Consider the following 23171-nt stretch of genomic DNA (forward strand, 5'->3'; position numbering starts at 1 on the left):
GAGCCCATCGTTCGCTCTCGAACAGTCATATCATTTGAGTGGCCTATACATCAACGCTTTAGTTAGGTGAAATGCCGCCTGCCTGAGGCTAGTGATTAGATTTGACTATAAGGCTGCACCATCGCTTATGAGTCCTGGCATAGAGCAGGCGATGAGACTATAAATTGCAACAGAAACGAAAAGGAAAAAGAGAGAAAGAAATTAATAATTTCTGTTGCAACATATGTTATAGTGTTTGGTCAAACTCACAGATTTACGAATAGGGCTAATAAATAAAGCGCGTAAATGATACTATGCGAAAGACAGTGCTAGACTAAAGATCTCTAATAACACAATCGAAATTACTCCGAACCAAAGAAAATAAAAGGAAAACAAAGGCAAAAAAGTCTAGGTAGAAGGCAGAAATTTAGAAAGAGAAAAGTTGGTCTGTCATTTTGGACACTGCCCCCGGGGCCTGGAATCCCAGACCAACTAATCCCTTCTTTGCTGCGTTGACCATGCCAGGAGGGCCACAAAGCATGACTTTGCTATCCTGCGACGGCCCAGGGAGACTTTCACGCATGACCTCAGGCGTGACATAGCCCTTGCCATACCGCCAGTTCTTAGGTGGATGGTCCAACATGTACCAGATCTTAAGCGTCCCCGGACACGAGGAGGCAAATGCATCCAACTCGTCCCGCAAAAGAATATCTTCTTCGGAGCGGTTGGCGTAAATCAGCGAAATTTCAGTAGTGTCTGTCTCGTCTTCACAGATTGCACGAATAAGCTGGTACATGGGTGTAATACCAGTGCCTCCAGCAATCATTCCCAGTTTCTTACACAGACCCTTTTTGTATCGCATCGCGCCCTTAGGGCCCCGGAATAGGACCTTATCGCCAATCTTGAGATTGGCAAGGTACTGTCCGGTGAGCAGCCCGTCTGGGTAGCACTTGATCACAAGCTCCAATTTGCCTAGATCGAGATTGTTTGACGTTGGAGTGTATGACCGGGCCACGGATTGGCCATTGATTGTTGCTTTGATGGCAACGTGTTGACCAATGGGTAAACCAATGACATCGGTCTTATGAGGGAGCTGGAAGACGAAGCGATAGACATTAGGAGCCAGAAGGTTCTTTGCAACCAGGGGCAGAGTCCTGTATTCCTTTGGCTGAAGGAATCCCGGAGTAAGGTGAGGGTCTTGCTTGAGGATGGTGCTTCTTTTGATGCGAGGGGGATATTTTGTGAACCCCGAGTCAATCTCAGTGAGCTTCGAAAGACGGGATCCGACCACACCACCTAGTATAGCACAGACACAGGCAGTGGCGGCAACTCCGTTGACAAAGCCGCCATGAGGGAGATAGACAGAAAGCTTGCTCGATGACAGGTGAGCTAGGTTGGGAAGTAACTTGGCCAGGTCATGGAGGTTCAAGTATGACCTGATAGAAGTGACGGCCAGGTAAAGCGAAAGGGCCGAGCAAGTAGTGATTCCAAGGGTGCGGACAGCGCCCGAATCGGTCTTTGTGGGTTGTTGCGCTGCAGACTCCTGGATAACCCGGATTGCTGGAGGAGCCTTGTATTCCTCCGCGTCTTTCAACGTGCCAACCAGGAAGGTTTCTAAAATCTCGTTCGCGTCCTCCGAGTGTCCCACATCTTCGTACGCCTGCGTTGCGTCTTGCCCAGCAACATCGACCAGTACATCAATACCACCAGGATGGTCCTTTATGTACTTCGTCACGTCGTAGACTAGGAATATAAATATTTAAAAAGTTGCAGTATGGGGGAAGTAATATGCTCACCTTTTCCGTGAATCGCAACCCACAAGTCGGTTTTGCTCTTGTGTGCGTTAACGTCGTCCAGGGTGAATTCCTTTGTGGTTGTCATTGTCGCAATCTTCAGATCAAGTTTTTGCTTTGACGTAGAATAGATGAACAAGGGTAATGCTTTTGGTATTCCAAGTTTAAGATATGTAAAAAAATCCACGAGATGTGGCTACATCTGTATGCGAACATCTTATATAACGGCCCAGGCAATGAGGTAGTAGTACTGGCTTTAGAAATTGACGAATAGGATGTTTTCAATTTGACTTTAGCCAGCCGAGGAAAGCCCTTGCTGGTTTTGGAATTGCATCGGATACTGAAGCGCGGCATTCCGAGACCTCGGAACTGTTTAGTAATACCAAAGTGGAAAACCCCCCCCGAGGAACAGATACGGTGACAACATCCAGACGTTTTACCTTGAAAGGCGAACTCCTTGCGTATGCCGAAACTTTGTAGACCGAGGAGCCAAGCGGAAAATGGGCCGGAGCGTCACTGGCTATCCTCAGGGCTGCCTCCGGGAGAGTATATAAACGTCGAGCATCATAAAACTTGCTTCTCGTACAGCCAACCAATACCTACGGAACTATTTGGCGTTGTTACAAAAGCTGAATCGCCCAGACACATATCATGCCTTCGCAAACATTCTACCTCCTTGGACAAAGTCCATCCTCTGCAAAGGAAATCCAGGTAGATGCTTCCAACACCATCGACGGTCTGAAACATCTAATTGCTGCTCATTTTGCCATCGTGCAGCCAAATGGTTTGTAGTCCCGACAGCAGATCCATTTCTCAATTATTTTTTCTGACAGCGCGCACACAGGAATCGGTTTCCAGGGAACGAATACTGTCCTAACAGAGGTATCAGAGGTACTGGCAGAAGCGGGTCCTGTGCCACTGACAATTGATGGACAAGCGGTTCGCGACCCTCCCTGCCCCAAGGAATTGCCCTTCGTCGGCACCTTCTTCGAAGTTTACCCCGATCATCTTGGAAACCATCAGCGCCTTTTCGACATGTACGGGCCAGTCATAAAAACAAATAACTTAGGTCGCATCACCTACCAGACCAATGATCCGAATATTGCTGCTATTGCTTTCTCTGAATCTGATTTTTTCACCAAGAAAATCAATGAATCCCATCCTCTGTACGCCTTGAAGACTCCTGCTGCTGGCGTTTTCCTTGGCGATACCGACACCCCAGAATGGAAGGTAGCTCACAAGTTCTTGCCTCCTGCCCTCGGCCCCAAGGCAGTCCGACACTACGCCCCAACGATGCAAAAGACCGTGGAGGACTCTTTCAAGGTGTTTGATAATTTAGACGAACAGGGTGAGGCTTGGAACGTCTACCAGTACATGCTGAAGATGGGCTCTCAAGCTGTTGGCAAACTTACACTTGGGATGGATTTTCACCATTTCGAGACACCTGAAGCCCCCATCCATGAGATGGTCCACAACATTGCTGAGATCCTTGCTCTAAACAAGAAAGTCACCTCCAAGGGCGATTGGTACAGCGCTCTGCCATTTGGTGACCCAAAACGACTAAAAGTCCTGAAGGCCCGCGTCGAGGGCATGGTAGAGGAGTCGATGAAGAACGCTTCGAGAGCAGGAGTCGAGGATCTTCCTTTACAAGACGCTGCCTTGACGGCAGGCAACATGGTTGGTATGTATCAGACACCGTTCTTTGGTGGCCAACCCTTTGGGAATACTGTCGGGCTGACCTTTCACAGATTATGCCGTTCGTGCGACCGACAGCAAGGGCGAGAAATTACCAAAGTCGAGCGTAGTCTGGGCCCTAGTCGTGGCTACCGGTGCTGGCTTCACTACCACCAGCTCTCTCCTATCTTGGCTTATCTATGGTCTCTGCATGTACGAAGGCATGCAGGAGCGCCTTCTCCAAGAGTTGATTGACCACGGATTTGATGAAAACACCGAAATGACGGCGGATTTCACCGACGAACTGGAGTTCCTCGACAAGTATATCAAGGAAACTCAGCGTCGCCACAACCCCTCTTTCCAACCGGGCCGGACGGCCAAGGTTGATCTGATCCTACCAGGGGGGTATAAGCTACCCAAGGACTCAGTTGTAATTCCTGCACTTCACCACATTCATAACCATCCTGATCTTTGGGACAATCCTGCTCGGTTCAACCCTGACCGTTGGGATACTGCGGAAGTGAAATCCAGACACAAAGCGACATATATCCCCTTTGCAATGGGGCCTCGTATGTGTATTGGGTTCAATTTTGCACTTCAGGAGATCAAGGTCTTTTTGCCCAAGCTTATCTACCGTTACAAGTTCTCCCGAGAGGGTAATGACCCCATCCAGTACGACCCAATGTTCCAGCTTATCAGACCCAACAACCTTTACGTGCGCGCAGAGCGGAGAGCTAGATGGCCGGGCAAGTCGCGAAGTGCCACTGCTTAAGGCATATGACTTTTTGAACAAATTTAGGAGTCATTCTTTGAGGAGTTCATATGAATTGTATAGCTGCAGTTCAATAAATGATTGTTTCCCACGTTTATTTAAGGCCAGTGGTGTTTTATGCGCTTGTTAAATACATTGCAAATTAGAGGTATATTACAACAGGCAGTTTGAAGGCTATCCAGGCACGCACTGTGTGCAAAATGAATATGAAAGTTTTTTCCTCTAGGGTTGTACTTCTCAACAACACAAAGCTTGGTGGAGGTGTGTGATGCACGTCGCAAGAAGATTTTGAAAGTTAGGAAATATGACGTTACACTGCAGGCAAAATATATATACAATTCTCGGTCAAATGTCCGACTATGGCCATACCTGGTCTAAGTTAGAACATTGCACGATAAACACGGGCTCTGGGATCTGTTTATAAACCGTTTCCTGGAAAAGACTCGCTAAAATCTGGTATACAGTCACCAATACCAATATTGAGTCATTCCACCAAAGTTAAGCCCACATGTGGAGGAGAGTCCAGTGATGGCCCATCTGTTTCCGGTATTAGTCAGAACGTATACTACCAAGTTTGTTTCATAAAAGCGGCATCCAAGTGATGCCAATTATTGCCGGGATGATGATATAGTAAGCTTTTTCTATTTTCATCGTATTCCCTAGGACACCGGCCCGTCCTTGGTCGCTAAATCTGCTGTGGGTATATTGCTGCCACAGAGGAGATAGAAACAACAAATCAGTCGAAGCCATGACAGTAATTTACCGAAGTATCCAATGTCTGTCATAGGGCTTCAGAGGCTTGATGACGCGAGAAAAAAAAAGGATGGCGGGAGATCGAGCCCATAACATCATTTGAGATACCTGTAGAAGACTCCTACGGACCCGTGCCAGAAATAGTAGTAGAGGGTCAAGCCAATTATAAGCCATGGTGCAAATCTCCGTAAGCTATAGAATTCTGCTGTAGCGGTGAATGCTGAGGGCCTTATATTGCCCAGGTCAATACTCCCCTATAGTGAGCCAAAACAAAGTACCGAAGCGTATCAGCTCGCTAAATATTGAAATTCTGACCTGTGGGGGCGAGGAATAAACAGGGATGTGCACAGAAATGAAAGATGTGGCCGTTCTCTCAGTCCATAGCTGCATTGATATTAGCTTAAAGGGAATCTATTTCGGCTAATTGGGGTGCAAAACAGAATATACCAATAGTCCGGATGGTGATCAAGGCAGCTTTCCTGAGAGGTAAGCCACCTCGTGGGAAATGTATAATTCTTGTATGTCTCGTAAATGAATCTTGGTATACATAGTGGTTCTTCCCAGTCCTCATGTGATAAAGCAATCTCTGACCGTGGAATTTAGTGGAGATAGTCGTCATCAAACAGCAAAGCCAGAATAGGGGTGGAATATCTGCAGGAGTACCAATAATGCGGAAAGTCAATAACTGTGAAACTGGATGTCCTTATAACCATCTTGGATAGGTGGCTATTTGCGGTTTCCAGATTGTCTCGAATTTCCCTGTCCGTTCGCACAGGCAGCAGCCACTTCTGGTATCTTGGAGACTGATATATTTACGCCCGAAACGTCCACTTCATTATTCTCTTTCCTTTCGCCTGGGTACCTTCACGTGTCAGCCAGTGATTACCCCAGCCTCGTAGACGAATAGTGCCTAGAATCTAGGCACTTCAAAAGGGGAACTGGGCCACGCGGGAGTAAGGTAATCTTAATGCCACTGAGGCTGTTATCAAGCATGAATACAAGTTCTAGGAAGCCGCCGAAGGGTCACGAAGTATAGGTGTTTTGCTAATATTGATTGCTTATTTTGCATAGGATACATAACCTTGACCTAGAAAAAGAAGAACCAAGGTAAGAATGCACGTGAAAAACACAATAAAGAATAACAAAATTCAGCTAAGGTAGGGTATGAATAGAAACTGATGATGTCCTGTCCACCTCAATAAAGTCTCTGTGGAACCACATACCTCCTTCCGCCATGAAACTTCTTCCAATACATAATGCAAAACACTTCATCTTCCGCAGTATAAACAGGCTCCGACAAATCGGTTAAATTCAAAGCACATCACGTTTGCATGTCAAGCTCTGGCCCACAAACACATTTACATTTATCAGCGCAGTAAATCCACCCGAGTCGACCAATCGTGAAACTCTTCCGCCTCCAGCAGAACTTGCTCAACCCCATCGCAGCAATAATACCCGCACGCCACTTCTCTCTATCCGTCCCATCTTTTGATTTCTTAAAGCCTGCAGTCCACATAAGTGTTTGCAGATTTAACCCATCAAAGTTACACCGATAAAAAGTGAGTCCACTTTGGTCAGAAAAATAGAGCATTTTCTTCGTTTCATCGAGAGTGAGCCACTTTGGAGCATTGACCACACCACTAGACGCCACGACCGTTTGGATGTCGCTTCCATCGAGACTGGCTGAGTAGATAGCGCTATCCTTTAGACCTGGCACAGCCATGGAGGTCCAGAATACGCGCCCACTGACTGAGTCTATCGCTACACTATCGGATAGCACTTGGTTGGACGTAAGGAAGCTTTGGACAGCTCCACCGGGGGCGAGCTCGAGGATCTGGCCTCGTATGATGGTGGGTTTGGTTGCTTCTAGGCCAATTCCGAGGTTAAAGACTCTTGTGGGAGATGGAACTAGCACTTGGTGGAACTGACAAGGTAAATGCATTATGCATATTTGGATTTGTAGTATTTCCAAGATAGAAATTGATGAAGGAGGGCAAACCCTTGCAAGTGACTGCTATGAGGCTGAGAAATTGCAGTTGAAAGGGCGTCTGGGCAACGCCTTTTCTCGCCCTTTGTGATGGTAGGGAAACATGCTAAATTATGACTGAGGTTTCCGAGGTCTTGCTTTTTTGGATATATAAAATTGCATACCAAGGCAAATCCAGTGTTCTTTGTGATGTGCGCTCAGACAGATACTTGATGCGCAGATTGCCTAAATTGTCATTCCCGAGGTCTCAGCCGCGGCATACCGAACAATAAGAGTGGCGGCCAATCGGAACTCTGGAAAGGAGATAGAAAAAATCCACTTGCCGAGGTCCAGGGTTCATCCAATCACCTAATAAATCGGAATGCTCTTTTCCATGCATATCGTCTCTTGGTTGTTTCTCCTGACCGTAACACTAAATAGGGGTATTTGACATAGCAAGATAATTCATCTAATAAGACTGCGTCATCTTTCTGAAAGGGACGCTCGGATTGACGCTGAAGTAGCCTTTGCCCAGCCGACAGCTTGGCGAGACGTGTGTAGGAAAATGTGCTGTCCCAGATCGTGCAAAAACAAAGATTGGTACTGTTGGTAACTGAAACTCATGGCGGAATTAGTGGAAGATGGCCTTCTTTTCCTTGACAGTCATGATGATGTTCCTAGTGAGATTCATGCACAACTTTATGCAAATAACGTTGTAAACGGCGTGAGAAAGAGCAGAAGATGTCGGGACAATCCTTGGTTGAATTGGTAGCCAATGCGATGAACATCAATTCCTACCCTCACAATCCCTCAACCATCGATGCTGATTATACCAGCCGGTAGCCCACCCTTGTTGCCATAACCAATTTCGGAACCCATTAATCCCATAATCTGTCCTGACCTTCCACTGGATGTCTGTGAGTGAATATGCAGATTGGCAACAGTCGTGGGTGAATTCTCAAACGCTGAAGGATAGCATCGAAAAGGCAAATGACATGGCTTTGACAAAGGGTCTCGATCTCAAGCAGATAAACAAAAACAAAGACGCCAATTCTTTACCAAGCACGGCATGATAGCTGGGGTGGCCCGTCGTCTTGATGACATTCTGCTTGTGCAGATACAATCACTCAAGAGTGGCTGCTGAATGGTTCTGTTTCTGACCTCAAGGCGAAATCTGATGACTCCCTCATGTCCACTTTCTGCAGCCCAGAATAGCGGTGTTCGACCATACTTAGAACCCTTACAATCCATATTCACCTGGACTGAAAAACAGTAGGATAGTTGATATATGGGCGCAGGTGTGGGTCAGCTCTCAGTGACGGGTATCTGACTGGCGTAACTCACAGAGCCCCATGTGGGGAAGAGGGACATACATCTATCTACAATATACACTTTCGCTTCAAGCAAACCCTGTTGTTACACAGAGCCTTGCTGGTGGGACCAGCACATATAAATGAATTCACGAATTAGTATGTACATAATGCAGAAATAAGCCATCAAGTTCAATCATTGCTCAGATGCCCCTTGTCCCCAAGAGGTATGACCCGCTCTCTTCTCCTCCCCTCCACCGTTCCCACCACTTCCATCCCGCCTCCTCTCGACCATACAACCGGCCCCTCAACGAATACTTCGGTCTGACTACCACCAACCTTCTGAAAACTATATAATCCCCCCGCTAACGCCCTCCCGGGCTCATCCAACACCGGCATATCCCCCCATTTCCAATCCAGCGTACCTCCATATTCCACTGGGATACTTGTCTCAGGCATGTACTTGAAAAGGCAGCGCTGTTGCATTTCCGCCGGCGAAAAGATACATATTTTCGACAGAGTCTCCGGATCTAGCCACTGCTTGACGAATCGCCATGCGACTCGGAGCGCTGGCGGTGCGCCTATAATCTATACTCTTCGTTAATAGCCACTCAGACAAAGACGAATTGGATCAGCTGCGGCAGGATGGGACACACAAAGACACGCCCGAGCGTCTCGGGGTAGTGAGCAGTTGCTAATTCACTGGCGGCTTGCAAATACCGTTTTATATCGAGGAATTGTTTCAATGTCAGCCCCGTCATGTCGATTATATGGGTGGAGGCTGTGATGGGAACCTCTGGGTGTGGTCGGGGGAGGCGGCTGCAGAGTGGCAGCACGAAATGTAACAAGTTCTCGTACAAGGCGTGGAAGGCCACGAGAGGGCCGGGTATTTGTCCTGACGCAGAGGATGATGAAGACATCTTGGATATATAGGCGTCCATCTTCTCCTTGGTCAGGTATTGAAGGGGGAAAACATAAACTGGAAGACCGCGATGATCTCGTCGGCCTGTCCACTGCGCGAACTGACCGGGTGAACACGTTAGGCGCATTTCACTTGTCGCAGGATTCTAGGGGAACTGGAGGTGTAACCAACCATTTTTCTTGACTCCTCATAACAATCCACATCCATGCGTCTGTAAACAGCCTCGATTTCATGTTCCGCTCGCGCCCGGCTGACTGCTTGGAATTGATCTACCGCGTCGTGGAGTTGGAACTTATTTGCCCGGAGGAAGCGCCTGGCGGAAGTTATACTCGTCAGTTTACATAGAACCGCGCTGAAAGGTTGAGTCACTCACAAGAGCATCGCATTATCAAATTCCTCTTCATCTTGGTCTGTTCCGTCGTCGGGTACGCAAAGCCCTTTGAGCTTACAAAGATGCTTGAATTCGTGGAGAGTGCACTCTTGCTTCTGGGTCAAATGGAACAGCTGTCCGCGTAGCCAGTCGCTGCCGGGCTCCTTTTGCTCCATAGATTCGATTGGCCCTTTTCCTTGTAGTGGAACTGCACTGTCCGACTTCGTAACCCCGAACCAGAACACCATGGCTTATATAGTAACGCTTCGTGCCAAAATTCTGTAGCCAAATAATAGACAAGAACGAAAAATCGTTGCCAATTCGCAGTTGGCAGCTTTTATTTCTCATCCGATGCAACATTTTCAAAAGAATAAGATTTGGTCCACAGGTAACGGTTGCCACCGACGTCTTTAGTAGACAGGATATATAGTCGCCATACCTCGGGTTTCTAGGGTTCCGGGCTACCGTGGGAAACCAAGATACCGAAGTGTATCTGAGACTCTGCATCAATCTGAAACCCCAAGTTGACCTTTATTTGTCCCAAACTTGGGCTTAATTGATCAACCAAGTACAACTACCACTTGTAGTACACGGACAGGTGGTGTAAGAGACGGATGGGGAAACGAACCGAGGAACTGCGGGGATTATGTAAGCCAAACTTGCCGAGGAAGTCTGGACATGACATGTAATTTGGGGATAGCAGGGTATTCCTCCTCGGACAGTCTCACTCATAAATCATATTGGTCATAATAATGCCCACCGAGCAACGAAAATCGATGCCAAGGCGCCACCAGCGATCGAATATCGCTTGCCAGACCTGCCGGCAGCGCAAAGTGCGATGCAGCCTCAACATTACAGGAGTCCCCTGCATCGGGTGTGCGCAGGACGGCGCTGAGTGTGTCGTGGACCCGAAAAGACAAGAAAGGTGGGCAACGGCTGATGCGTAATCGTAGCCCGGTAATCGCACTGACAGGAAGCGTTTGTGCAGGCTTCAACGCACCCGGATGGCCAGAGTCCAGCATCCTCCCACGCCTTCCAGCGCTAGCTTCCCAAATTCGAGCCGCGGCGACCGAACTCAAGAAATCTCGCCGCGTGCCTCTGGGCCTGAGCCGCATATGACACCACCTGGCAACGCACTTCCATCTCCGCGCAAAGATGTGTCTTTGCCGCAAGACCCCGTTGAAAGCGAGGAACGCTATGGGCTGGAGATTGCCGCCGCCGCGTTGGGACAACCGCAAAAAACCGGCCAAGTGCCCTTCTACGCGGGTGAGCACCTGCGAGCATGACAAGTTCCAAGCCTGAAGATATTAACTGTCCACATAGGGGGAGGAACCGGACCAACGTCTGCCTTGGATGTTTGCGTTGCCGAGCAGTCGCTCTCAAGCCACTTTCTCGTCCCTTCCAGCCCTTCCGTGCATTTGGCCGAAGAGGACAAAAAATACTTACAAATCAAGGGTGTTTTCACGATACCAGCGGTCCAAACCTGCGATAATCTTTTGCGCGCCTATTTTCGTCACGTTCACCCGATTCTGCCTATTCTTGAGCCAGACAGTATCCTCAATTGCCACCACGCTGGGCGACTGGGGGAGCATAACGTCTTAATTCTGTGGTGCATCTTTTTTGTGGCATCTAATGTGAGAATCGCACTATGAGCCTAGATTACCGATACACTAATGACTGCCTATAGTTTGTTCCTCCTCATGTATACGAACAAGAGGGCTATGGATCACGCAAGGAAATGAAAGCTGCCATGTATGCTCGCGCAAATGTGAGTGGCCAACCCTTACGGCCTTTCGGACTCTGCTAATTTGGAGTGCACCACAAGTGCATGTACAATCACGGAGGAGAAATGGATAAGATTATTCTTCTGCAAGCTGCGCTTCTGATGGCATTCTGGCATTCCGAAGCGGACGAGCACACACAGCCATGGTACTGGATGGGCATTGCAATCAGCCTCTGCCAAATGTTAGGTCTACATCGCGACCCAGATTCGTCAAAGTACAATTCTTCAGTCTCCAATCGCCTGCGACACCTCTGGCGACGGCTATGGTGGAGCTGTTTTTCGCGTGATAGATGGCTGAGCCTGACTTTGGGCCGGCCGTTGCGAATTGATCTTAACGACTGCGATACGCCCATGCCTTCCGCAGACGATTTCCTAAGCGATACTACACGCATGCACGAAACTATGGCATCCTACTTACCAGATGACCTGCCGCATTTGGCCAGACACTGGGTCAAGTACGTCGAAATCAGCATACTGCTAGGAGAGGTTATCACTATGAACTATCAGGTGGGAAAGCCTAGGCCACTGCTACAGGATGTCGAGGCCCTGGAATCAAAAATTGTGCAATGCACCGTCCCAGAACAGGACAACCCAAATCTGTCTCGTGTCGCCATCTTCAGCATCTATCATCTGCAGTTGCATTACCAGTTAAGACCACAAATTCTCCTAATTGAGAAAGAGGCCATGTGCTAATCTTACTTCGATAGTGCATTATCGGGCACCTTCTACCGTCCGTTCGTGAGCGTGATACCCGATGGCCTCGACCCACAGTGCCAGGTGAGTTGGCAACATCGCATGCGGCTCAAGGCCGATGCAGCCGCGTCTCATACAAACACTGTGGTCGAAGCTATTGCACAAGACGATCTCCTTGGCTTCTCCGGTCCGATGACGTACGTAATTGCTTTGATTTCATGACGAAAGCAATACAGGAAATACTTTTACTAAATCTGGGTTTCAATAGGCCTCCCCTCCTAGTCCCAGCAATGCAAACAAACCTCCTAAATTGCAGAAGCGGCGACTCCTTATCCAAGCGTCTCCGGCTGAACAAGCTCACCATGTGCATGCTGGTGATGGAAGAGCTTCAAAAGACATACACCGTTGCCTCGATATACCGCGGGATATTCGCAAAGGCCATCCAGCAGCTGTTCCCAGAGTACACCGAGGGCACATTATTAGGCCACTCTGCTCCCGCTGTCAATAATACCAATGCTACGGCTATACATGCAGCTGGTACGGCTGAAGATGCAACCGAAGCTGAGCCTGGAATCGATGGGTTGGGATATAACAATGTAGCCGCGGACGACTTTATTGACCTTCTGATGGACGAGGCTTCTATCTTCAATTTCTGGGATACGTGGAACCGAGAATGAAGGAACAAAGCTGAACTAATACTGTGAATCATTCTGAAAGTCCGATAATATGACATGGATGAAATGCAGAAGTCGAAAACAATCGAAGCGATGTAAATACGAAGAAACCAGTTATTATGTGGTAGACGTAATCGACTAATACGCGGGTATCTGCCTCATTTGAGGCCTAGTGCTCTTCACCATCGGAAACTATACAAGAGTCTCTGTGCTGAAGTATTGCGAAGCCGAGGGGCGTAGAGGTCGGCTCGCGGGGCGAGGGAGGGAGACTTTGCCAATTTGTCAAGATGTCGGGCTGACTGCAGCTGGAATGTGCGGCTGATGCGTGCGACGAGTTTCCATCAACTTGTGGAGGCACAGGTGCTTTATCTGGATATTGGGTGGCCAACAGTGGGGATTCATGGATCGAGTACGGCAGATCAAGGTCGTCGAGCAGCCTCCGCAGTTCCAGCGCTCCAGAATGCAGGGGATGCCAGACCGGAAGTTCCGGGCTCACAGAAGGCGCGACTGATATAACTGATTGAATCTGACTAGAAAATTATAAGATTATCCAACTATTTGACGGTAGGTAGATATCGGGACACTCACGTCTCAACAACCGGAAACTGATATTGATAGGGAGCAATGTTCATTACCTGCTTAGGCTGCGTTTTCCCTTTAAGATTCTTTCGCTTACTGGACTTGACAACACAGCGTAGCTCATTTCTCCGAGAATAAGTGCACGTACCGCCTAGCTCAAGCATGTCGCAATGGCGCTTCCTGACACTGCACTCGGAACAGGCCCTCAGAGCACGCTTCGTTACTGGCCGGCTCGTATTCATTTGCATCCCAGGACATATCTGGCGGCTCAAATGATCTGTTGGGGTCATTTTTCTTTTCATGAGGGAGTAAAAGGGAGAGAGATGAGCGCGCCTTGAGAGAAAGGATGATTGCAAGTAAATGGGAGGACAGGGTACCTCGGCAACAATTCATCGACACGAGCCAATCGGAACACATGACACTATACCTATAGCCGGGTGGATCTACCAACTGCTAATAGGGGCTAGAGACTTATAGAGCATTACTTCTACAGGACCTTACCGGTATAGATGAACATTGCAGTCACCAGCTTCCACGTCATCGGCTTCATCACGCTCTGCAACGCAATCTGCACCTTCTCATCCAGCCACTTCAGATGCGGGAACGGCAACTCCGGCACCGAGTTCCCTAGAAACTCGCACATGGGCCCTTACCCATGCCGATTTGGAACCAAACGTTCTCCTCCCGAGTGCATTCTACAATACTGGCTGTCCCTCAGCATGCTCAAGCACCCTCTTGCCGGTTTATTGCAAGCACGGCAATGGGTCTCTCGGCACCCTTGGGAAGGTTGATTTTCGCTTTGAAGGTAGTCCGCCTGTCGCTTGTCGTGTAGCCCGGTACGTACTTTGCGAGATCGTCATAGAAATCGACATTCCACAGCATATCGACGTACTGGTTTAAGATTAGCGAGAGAACCAAGCGTAAATGTTGATCGCACAAGCCGCAGGTAGTCTTTGCGGAGCAACCAGCGGAGGCTACCCTGTATATTGCGGGCTCTCTCCATATCCATGAAGAACTCCCTCCTCCTAAGACACCACGTGGCCTTGTTTGACTGGCACCTTCTTACGCTTGGATACTTGTGTCGCCTCCAAGAATTTTGGCGTTGGTGTAACGGACAGTTCTTTTTCTAGGTACGCCGCAACTTGTGTATCAAACCAGGCGAGATATTTTTGTATTAGAGCCATCTTTCTTCTACACGAGGATCCTGAATGGTCATGCCCAAATCGAAAGTGTATATACGGCAGCAGCCAACCGAAGACGGAGGCGCTACCCGTCGAGTACCTTATGCGCCCAGGGTGGGAACTTCTCGAAGACGCACTGAATTGTCTGAAGAAGGACGAGGCTCTGACAGGCTAGGTTGGCGAGGATTTGGTGAAGTGGTTCCTCTCGGTCAAGGATAAAGAGGTCGAGGAGTTTAGCAAGATGACAGAGGAGAAGAGGCAGCTTCGCTTCTTGGAGTACTTCTGAAGTAGTTTTGACGGTGTGACGTTGTGTTGACACTATTTTGCTTTTCCATATAAATTCAATTACGGATTTATTTGTCCAGTTTTTTTATTTTATTTTATTTTTATTTTTTGTTTCTTATTTCTTTCTTTACCGTAATGATATCGCTTATATTTAAAGTCGAATATTCTCACTTAGAAACTTATACACAAATAATCTCATTATAGCGTTCACATACCATCCTTTAGAAATCAATTCGTTCCGAACCCCTCCTCCCTCCTTCTTATAACAACCAACATCTCAAACTCCGCTAATCCAACATCCTCCTGCACCTGAACATCCGCAAACACCTCTGAGTCCCGAAAACACGGTTCATAATCCGCCCAATCAGCTCTCGGACCCAGCCAAAGTATCACCTTGACTTCACCCCCCGTAAATCCATCAAGATACTTAGATACGAGTTTCGGCTCGCGTGGATACACAAACATCCACGCTGCGGCATCTTTGACACGGGGATGAAGGTCCCAGGTCCCGTGGACGGTGTTCATATTTTGTTCGGGGATGTAGCGGTTCACAGTGGAGTTGACCTCGACGCCCTCGACTGAGACATTTGGGTGTCGGTGGGAGAGGAGAGCTTCGAGGAGGCCGGATCCACTACCGATTGATATAGTGAAGGAGGGGACTTGGGGGAGAAGAGAGGCGAGGTGGGATAGTAGGGTAGTGGAGATGGAGAGACAGCAATTTGGGAATGCTGTGGGGGTTGGGGAAAGTTTTTTAGATATTGGGGAGATGTCCATTGCTGCAAAGAAACGGAAGTTAACAATTTGGCTCTTAAGATTACTCCGTACAGATCCTGTGGGGTTGGTTCATTGAAAAAGAAAAAGAAAAAGTTGACGCTGAGAGGAGATCAAAAACAAACACGGCAAACAGAACAAACATATAAACATATCCACCGTTACCGATCACCAAGACCAACCTTTCACTCCCTTCTCTCGGGGTTCGAAAACCACCTTGGTCGCCTTTCGAGGCACCATGTTGGAACGCCAGATATGAAATCGAGGAGCTGCGGGATCTACCAGACTACAGTTATATCCTAGGATGATCTGTGAGAGAACCACCTTCATCACTGCGGCGGCATAAAATCGACCGGGACTTTGCGACGTTTCCTATCAGCGAGAGCATACTGAATGACGAGACCATTACTTACCAAGCCATGCGTCCTGTCCCCCACATCTGCCACGTCTCGCTCACGTCGGTCAACTTGGACGGTCGCGGTTGAAGCGTGTGAGATCCCTGGAGCAAGCCGGGATCCGCGAATCGAAACCCGCTAAATTGCGAAGGCTCTGGGTAGCTGCCTGGATCTAGCATCATCGCGCCAACAGGGGTACACGTCCAATCTCCAGCCGCTAATTTGGTCCCGTCGGAGAACGTAAAACTTTGGACGGCTTGGCGGCGGGTGCTCACTGGTTCTCTTGTTAATGCCTATCCTATACAGAAAGCACGGATTAATTTGAAGCACTCAAGGAGACACCTACAAGATTCAACTGGGGTGAGACGGGCAGATTCTTTGATGAAGCTTTCTAATAGAGGAAGACCCTTTCCGGTATTCTGGAAACCATCAAATTGGCTTTCGATCTCACTTCGGAGAGGGTCAACATATTCCGGATGTAGACAAAGGTCATGAATGGCAAATGTGAGTGTCTGTGTGAATGAATAATTCAATGGGCATAGATGGTCAGTCTCGAACTTCGCAGATCTTGCTCCAGGAAAATTGCCCTACCATTGCCAGTCCATGTACAGAACCAAACCAGATCGCGATCAATTCGTGGACGATACGGGTGGGTGAGTATGACTTCTCATGTGGCGAGTTCTCAAGCATCCACTGGATACAATCGGCCTAATCATTAAAATTAGAATCTTCTCATTCAATCATAATGTAGGAATTCCGGGTGCCGTACATGGTTCTCAATCTCATGGCCTAGCTTGCCCATGTCTCTCTGGCGACATCGCTCTTCGACGACACGGAGTAGGACGTTATACACCGTCTCCTGAGCACGAAATCGACTGGAAATTATACGACCAACCAGACTATGTGATCGTATGTTAGAGAAATACTCTTCCCACTTCCAATATAAACTGAGGCCTGGTACACTTACGGAGCGAGAAACCTCGGCATCAATCGGATCACCTCGGCACCCACCATAGTCTCCTCAACGTAGACCACGGCCGCCTTGAGAAATGAACGGTTTTTCGCTGTTTGGAGTTAGTACGACAGCTCTTTCGCAAACATCAGCTAACACAACGACGTACCTAGCTCGGGACCAAAAAATGACAATGCGTTGGATACGACCACAAGCTCGAGAATCATCTCGTATACTGGGGATTGCCGCACACCTAGCTCTAGTTAATCACTAACTCGGCTCAATTCCTCATGGTAGATCTTACCATTGACTAATGAATGCTCCATCCGGAGATCAGCAAATCGTTGTTGAACTACCCTTGTGAGATCCGGAAGAAGTTGGGGAATGTTGCGTGTCAAAACAGTACGCAAAGCTCGTGCAAGTCCGAATTCAGCTGCCCCTTTGCCATCGACCCAGTTGAATCCGTGCATAGTGTATTGAGCTTGTAGCATCTACAATAAGTTAGCATGATCCAGCTCAGAAAGGAGTATATCCTAACATGGCTTGAGGCGACGTAGAGGGAGAGGACGTTCTCTGGCGCCTTTTCTATCTCCTTGATATGCTTGGGAGATGACACGAACAAATACCGGGTGTCTGGAGCAACAATCTCGAATGGTTTGTCCTTGGCCTTTGGATAATTTCGTCAGTATTTCATTGCGTGAGGAATGGTCTTTCAAAATCTGACCTGGTTATATTTTGTGTGGATCTTCTCAGGGCCGGAGAAAAGATATGTCCATGCCTGTATGTACCTCCTAAATACCGCGAAGGTGCTCATGAAGAGATACCGAGCGTTCTGGTTTGAAGACGGAGGTCAGCATAGCAAAAGAATACTCCTAACAGAGTCGCTAAAGCTCACCATCATCTTTGCTCCTGATTGGCTGGCCTTTTAATAGAAGATGAAGGGATATCAATTCAGTAAATGTTTTTAAGCCTGCAAACACCATCAAAGATTCAAACAGAATGGTAATTGGTATCCTTCCTTCTTATAGATGAGAACCAACAGTACTCTTGTCTGGTATAACTTCATCCTAACCTGCAATCTACAATACGAATTGGGGCCTCATGGATATGAATCCTACTATACCGAGCAAACAAACAACGAAAACGACCAACTACGCCCAGAATACAACCACAACTATTGGGTCGATTCTCGGACTCTTTCCTTATTCGAGTACTGCACATGAGGATATAGTCTATTCAGCCTAGGGGGCCGGCCCTTATGATAGGGCCATATGCTCCGTCCCTTGTGAATTCTTCGGGGTCAAGCAAGAAAATAGAGCCATGTTGGAGCAATTCAATGTTCAGCTTATTGTTGGAAAGACTGGACGGGGAAATCCGAAGCTGTACTTGCTATGTCTGACCATCAGATTTTGCGCGTATCGCCCACACAATCCTGGCCACTCCGGGATCACTCGGGGGCTATCATCGTCACGTCTGTCATGCATTAATCTGCCTGGCGCCAAACTTGGGGGCTCATATTTTCATGCTAGTCAGCCCCTCGCCTGTACAGCTTTGCCAATGGAGGCTCTCGGTCCAACACATTCCAGTTCTCTCAAGTGGAGCAGGAAAGTCGCACGAATCAGCCTAAGAACATACCCTGGTCTCTGGGGCGGTTGGGCTTGTCAGCTACACGAACATTTTGTGGTGGCACTTTCGCGTGCTTGCTAGGATCATCAACCCTGGCCCAAACGATAATCATATGTTAGTTGGATGGGTCTATACAAGGGAGTTTCGAATCTGACGGGGCACTAGGGCCAATATACGATACGTCCTTACGCGATGCAACGGTGTCAAGGGTCTGGGCGCCACACTTAAGAGATCCCCACCTGACCATGAGAGTTCGTCTTTCAACCTCCAATTAACGTGTCCTATGTTGTTGGCAAATCGACTTTTTTGACCAGGTCCTTCTGTAGCTGAATTTATAGAAGAAAAGATCCTCTATCCCTTATTTGTAGAGTTGTATACCTGGAAGGGAACCGACGAAGGCTTGGCATTTGGCACCTCAGGCACCCCAAATGCCGATGGTCAATCACGTGGAAGACAGCCAAATCACGTGATATGTTCCCTCTGTGGAAGCGATGGATGTTTTCTGTAGTTATTGGCCGGTGTGGCCACTTAGTTATCTAAGATATCTAGCTTACTAAGTGATGACTAAGCGAGGTCGAACCCCGGGCCAGGCGGAAGAGTACGTCCCTGTGTACCAACACCCTCATGGAGACTGGTAGGTCGCTCGTCAATCCCTGATCATTCCGCAGAGAGGGGCGCTTGGATAATTGTGAAGTATTTTCGAAGACTCAATGATATTCAAAAGCCCATTCATGTAGAGGTGCCAGGCGCAGTCGTGTGGAAAGCAGCAATGCTCACCGGTCTGTAAACTCCGAAAACGCCAAGGCGTCAAGGCAGCCGCGGCTTTGTGGGGTCTCCGCTCCGCTCCCTACCAGACCTCCCCCTCCTTGGGTTTTTCCTCCTTCTCTTCCTTCAACCTCCTTCTTCGTGCCCGACCACGGAGCTTAAAATCTACCGAAAATGTCGCACTTTCTAAGGGCCAAGCAGGCTGGCATTCAGAAGGATTTCTCAGAGGGCCTGTCGCCGGATCTGTTTGCTCTCGACGATGTACGCCCGCAGGCATCCACATTCCCGCCTACCTCCGTTGCTAACGCGCTCGCAGTTTGCCCGCTACGGCGTCAATTCCCAGATCAGTGCTATCGCCTACGATCCCGTCCAGTCCCTCCTTGCCATCGGTACCAGCGATACACAATTTGGAAGTGGGCAGATCTATGTCTTCGGCCAGCGCCGGGTGTCGGTCACCTTTTCGCTCCCCCGAAAGGCGTCGGCCAAGTTCCTCCAGTTTTGCGCCAATAAACTCATAAGCGTGGACTCCAAGAGCGAAATCTCGGTCTATTCCCTGGAAACGCGACAAACCCTCTTCTCTTATGCTCCTCCGAATCATGTCAGCGCGGTATTGACCGATCCGAGCCTGGACTATGCATTCATTGGTTTACAAAATGGTAATACTACGCCGCAATACGGAGGACCTTTCAGGCGATGCTGATATATTCGTGCAGGTGACATCATCGCTTACGACCTCGACCGCGAGTCTCTGACGCCTTTCAAAATCCCCAACCTCTGGGCCTCGCGCAACCCAAGAGCCCGATTTTGCCCCGTCCTTGCGTTATCCTTCTCGCCCCGCGATATTGGAAAGATTCTTGTTGGATATCCTGAAGGTGCTGTGACGTTCTCTTTTAAACAGAACGTCGCACAGAAATACTTTGAATATGAGGTCCCCCAAGGCGCCTTCGGTGGAAACGGCGAGGTCCCGGCACACGAACCGCGCAGGCCGAGGTTGACCCAGGCCCTGTGGCATCCGAATGGGATCTTCATCCTGACTGTTCACGATGATAACAGCCTTGTCTTTTGGGATACAAAGGATGGACGTAGGATCATGGCCAGATCGATCCAAGATGCCAACATCGACCAGCCGGGCGCTGGCCCAGAACGACCACTCTCATCCGGTGGTGCTGTTGGTCTGAAGGACCCTATTTCTCGTGTTGCTTGGTGTGTCAAGGAGAATGGCGATGACAGCGGGCTGTTGATCGCCGGTGGTCGCCCGAAAGCCGAGTCCAACAAGGGACTTACGTTTTTGGATTTGGGCCCGACTCCCAATTATCAGACGTCATCCTGGGCTATTCTTTCTCGATATTTCGAGACACCACGACAGATTATGAACCTCCCGACTCCACCGGGTGCGGAGGTTGTCGACTTTTGCCTTATCCCGCGAGCCTCTCCTTACTACGCTGGCTGCCATGACCCCATTGCCCTTATCTCTCTACTTTCCTCGGGCGAATTGATCACTATGAGTTTCCCGAGTGGCCATCCGATCACCCCTACGAATATGCTTCATCCCTCCCTTTCATTTGTTCATCCCTTCGTCAACAAAATAGTTTTGACGCCCGTGGACCGCTCTGCTTGGTTGGGCTTGAAGGAGAGGCGATCGCAAGGACCAAAGTTCCTTCTCGGGGGCGCAGAAGCGCATAAGACCCTCAAGCGATTTGAACATCGCAGCATAATCACAACAGCACATGCGGACGGTACTGTTCGTCTGTGGGACGTGGGCCATGACGACGAGATTGAAAATGGCGACGTCATCCAGGTCGACTTGGCTCGTGCTGTTGGCCGAGTCGGCGGGATTGAAGTGACTGAGATGGCTCTGGGTGGTTCAACTGGCGAGCTTTCGGTTGGTCTCCGGACCGGCGAGGTTGTGGTATTCAGATGGGGCAACAATCGAAGCTTTGGCAACGAGGGGCCTGCTGGAGCCAATGAAGGGGCAGGAAAATTGACTAACATCACTCACCGGACCGATCCTGGACTCAAACAAGGAATTCTTCCTCTAACCCTTTTGAACATGCAGCAGGGCCCGGTCACTGCTTTGAAACACAGCCAGGTTGGTTTCGTCGCGGCGGGCTTTGAAGGCGGCAGCTTGGCCATCATCGATTTGCGCGGACCAGCAGTCATCCACACTGCAACCCTTTCGCAGCTCACGAAACCCAGTAAACGGAGCAGTTTCCTCAAGTCCCGTTCTCCGGAGGAAGCGCCCCCAGAGTGGCCTACAAGCATTGAATTCGGTGTAATGACCTTGGAAGGCGAGGGTAAGAATCAGGGCTCAAAATATTTTCCAGTGATGAATGCACGCTAACTATATTTTACAGACTATTCAAGCATTTGCTGCTTTGTCGGCACGAATCGAGGAAATTTCGCTACCTTTAAGATCCTTCCGGGCAGCAATGGAGCCTATGAGGCCTCGTTTGCTGGCTCAATCCCATTAGATGATAAGGTCATCAAGATCAATCCCATTGATGCAGAAAGCGGCGAGCTTGCTCTAGCTACTCCAAATGCGGTTTCTGGCCTGAGGAATGGCAATAGAACCAACGGCGTTGTCCTCGCTGTGACTGTTTCTGGCTGCCGGATCTTCAAACCTGCTACATCCAAGGGCGCCCATAAGTCTTGGGACGATTTTCTGTGTGACTCGGCTGCCGTGGTCAAGATGGAAGGTCGGGGTTATAGCTTGGTTGGACTATTTGGCGATGGCAACACGCGAGCTTTCTCCATTCCAGGTCTCAAAGAGATTGGGTGCAGCGCCATCAACAACATGGTGGATATGAGACGTCTCTCAGAAGCCACTGTTTCTTCCAACGGCACGACCCTGGTTTGGACGGGCCCCTCGGAGATAGGGCTGTTCAGCGTGTGGGGATCTGGAATTCCCTTGTATGAGGCCCCTTATACTAAACTCTGTTCTGAATACCGACCAGATACTGATGGATTATCTAGGAAACGTTCGGAGGATCAACTTTTCAATGTCCAAGCTGTCATTCCCCCACGACCTACTATCACAAACATTCAATGGATATCCGGCACCCAATATGTTTCTCCCGCGGATATGGACATCCTTAGTAAGAAACCTGTCTTATTTCTATCTTATAGTAATTACTTTGGCTGTGAGGCTGTATGCTGACACTGTTCTTCTAGTCGGAGGCCCCGATCGTCCTCTCTCCAAACGGATGCAGGAGCAGATGCGCCTCGATGACCAGGAAAGGCGACGAACCGAAAGAGAAGGAAGATCCGCATCCAGCCAAGCTCCGCAAGGCAATGAAGAGGGGTACTTCTCCTACATGCAGCGCCAAGTGCAGGAGCGCACCGAAAGAATTGGAACGGCCGGAGACCAGATGGAGCGTTTGGAGGAAAGCAGCAGCGGCTGGGCCCGTGACGTCAACAAATTTGTCTCGAATCAGAAGAAGAAAGCCGTCCTTGGTGGTAAGTGATACTCTGATTTGTCCATTTCGAAGCCATACTAATGGATGATCTAGTACTGGGATCTAAATTTGGGTTGTAATTTTGCCCGGGTGTCGCTATTCTACCTTTCTATTTTAGCGCCTAATATATCCCAGGCCCTACTCCTTAATACAATTATGGGAGATGCGTATGTTGTAACGATTTGAGAAAGCAAAAAACAACTTTTTTTCCCGCTACATACCCTGGCTTTCCTGGCGTTGGTTTTGTCTTGTTGAATGTGCTACCTTTTCCTTTGTCCTTCTCATGGAACACGAGTCATTCGGGATCATTACAGTATAGAGGACTGACATAGATTTACCAGACTGAATTCAAATCAGCAACAGAGTATATTTTACAGCTTCACTAGTCTAGACGTAATCACTACTTTTCTTCAATCTTCTTCAGTGATAAGTAGGATTTCTTCCTTCACCACCATCGGACTACAATGAATCCC

General features: G+C 48.7%; 6 protein-coding genes across 6 annotated transcripts; 3 read left to right on the forward strand and 3 right to left on the reverse strand.

Moving 5' to 3' along the window:
- Positions 1 to 406: 406 nt before the first annotated feature.
- On the reverse strand, positions 407 to 1860 carry KD926_000220 (cytochrome b5; the record flags this gene model as incomplete). The annotated part of the gene is made up of 2 exons (XM_053104155.1): positions 407 to 1722; positions 1776 to 1860. The coding sequence occupies 2 exons, from the start codon at positions 1858 to 1860 to the stop codon at positions 407 to 409; spliced, it is 1401 nt and encodes a 466-aa protein (XP_052952553.1).
- Positions 1861 to 2423: 563 nt separating this feature from the next.
- On the forward strand, positions 2424 to 4218 carry KD926_000221 (cytochrome P450; the record flags this gene model as incomplete). The annotated part of the gene is made up of 3 exons (XM_053104156.1): positions 2424 to 2556; positions 2617 to 3453; positions 3521 to 4218. The coding sequence occupies 3 exons, from the start codon at positions 2424 to 2426 to the stop codon at positions 4216 to 4218; spliced, it is 1668 nt and encodes a 555-aa protein (XP_052952554.1).
- Positions 4219 to 8439: 4221 nt separating this feature from the next.
- Positions 8440 to 9787, reverse strand: KD926_000222 (SEC14 family lipid-binding protein; the record flags this gene model as incomplete). Its single annotated transcript, XM_053104157.1, has 4 exons — positions 8440 to 8835; positions 8904 to 9269; positions 9341 to 9482; positions 9543 to 9787. The coding sequence occupies 4 exons, from the start codon at positions 9785 to 9787 to the stop codon at positions 8440 to 8442; spliced, it is 1149 nt and encodes a 382-aa protein (XP_052952555.1).
- Positions 9788 to 10315: 528 nt separating this feature from the next.
- On the forward strand, positions 10316 to 12692 carry KD926_000223 (Zn(II)2Cys6 transcription factor; the record flags this gene model as incomplete). The annotated part of the gene is made up of 7 exons (XM_053104158.1): positions 10316 to 10464; positions 10528 to 10805; positions 10863 to 11173; positions 11227 to 11307; positions 11365 to 11969; positions 12030 to 12212; positions 12284 to 12692. 7 exons carry the CDS (start codon positions 10316 to 10318, stop codon positions 12690 to 12692), a joined length of 2016 nt encoding a protein of 671 aa, XP_052952556.1.
- Positions 12693 to 12858: 166 nt separating this feature from the next.
- On the reverse strand, positions 12859 to 17753 carry KD926_000224 (putative cytochrome P450; the record flags this gene model as incomplete). The annotated part of the gene is made up of 17 exons (XM_053104160.1): positions 12859 to 13219; positions 13278 to 13419; positions 13770 to 13895; positions 14000 to 14159; positions 14550 to 14711; positions 15002 to 15510; positions 15688 to 15863; positions 15919 to 16174; positions 16247 to 16412; positions 16492 to 16608; positions 16670 to 16799; positions 16868 to 16964; positions 17022 to 17105; positions 17157 to 17343; positions 17391 to 17519; positions 17577 to 17684; positions 17748 to 17753. The coding sequence occupies 17 exons, from the start codon at positions 17751 to 17753 to the stop codon at positions 12859 to 12861; spliced, it is 2916 nt and encodes a 971-aa protein (XP_052952557.1).
- Positions 17754 to 19417: 1664 nt separating this feature from the next.
- On the forward strand, positions 19418 to 22778 carry KD926_000225 (putative SNARE-dependent exocytosis protein (Sro7); the record flags this gene model as incomplete). Its single annotated transcript, XM_053104161.1, has 7 exons — positions 19418 to 19504; positions 19560 to 19899; positions 19957 to 21537; positions 21598 to 22153; positions 22217 to 22338; positions 22415 to 22699; positions 22753 to 22778. 7 exons carry the CDS (start codon positions 19418 to 19420, stop codon positions 22776 to 22778), a joined length of 2997 nt encoding a protein of 998 aa, XP_052952558.1.
- Positions 22779 to 23171: the final 393 nt, after the last annotated feature.

The sequence above is a fragment of the Aspergillus affinis genome (genome assembly GCF_023601865.1).
Source record: "Aspergillus affinis strain CMG 70 chromosome Unknown NODE_105_length_128453_cov_87_050859, whole genome shotgun sequence".
In the NCBI taxonomy this organism is placed as follows: Eukaryota; Fungi; Ascomycota; class Eurotiomycetes; order Eurotiales; family Aspergillaceae; genus Aspergillus; species Aspergillus affinis.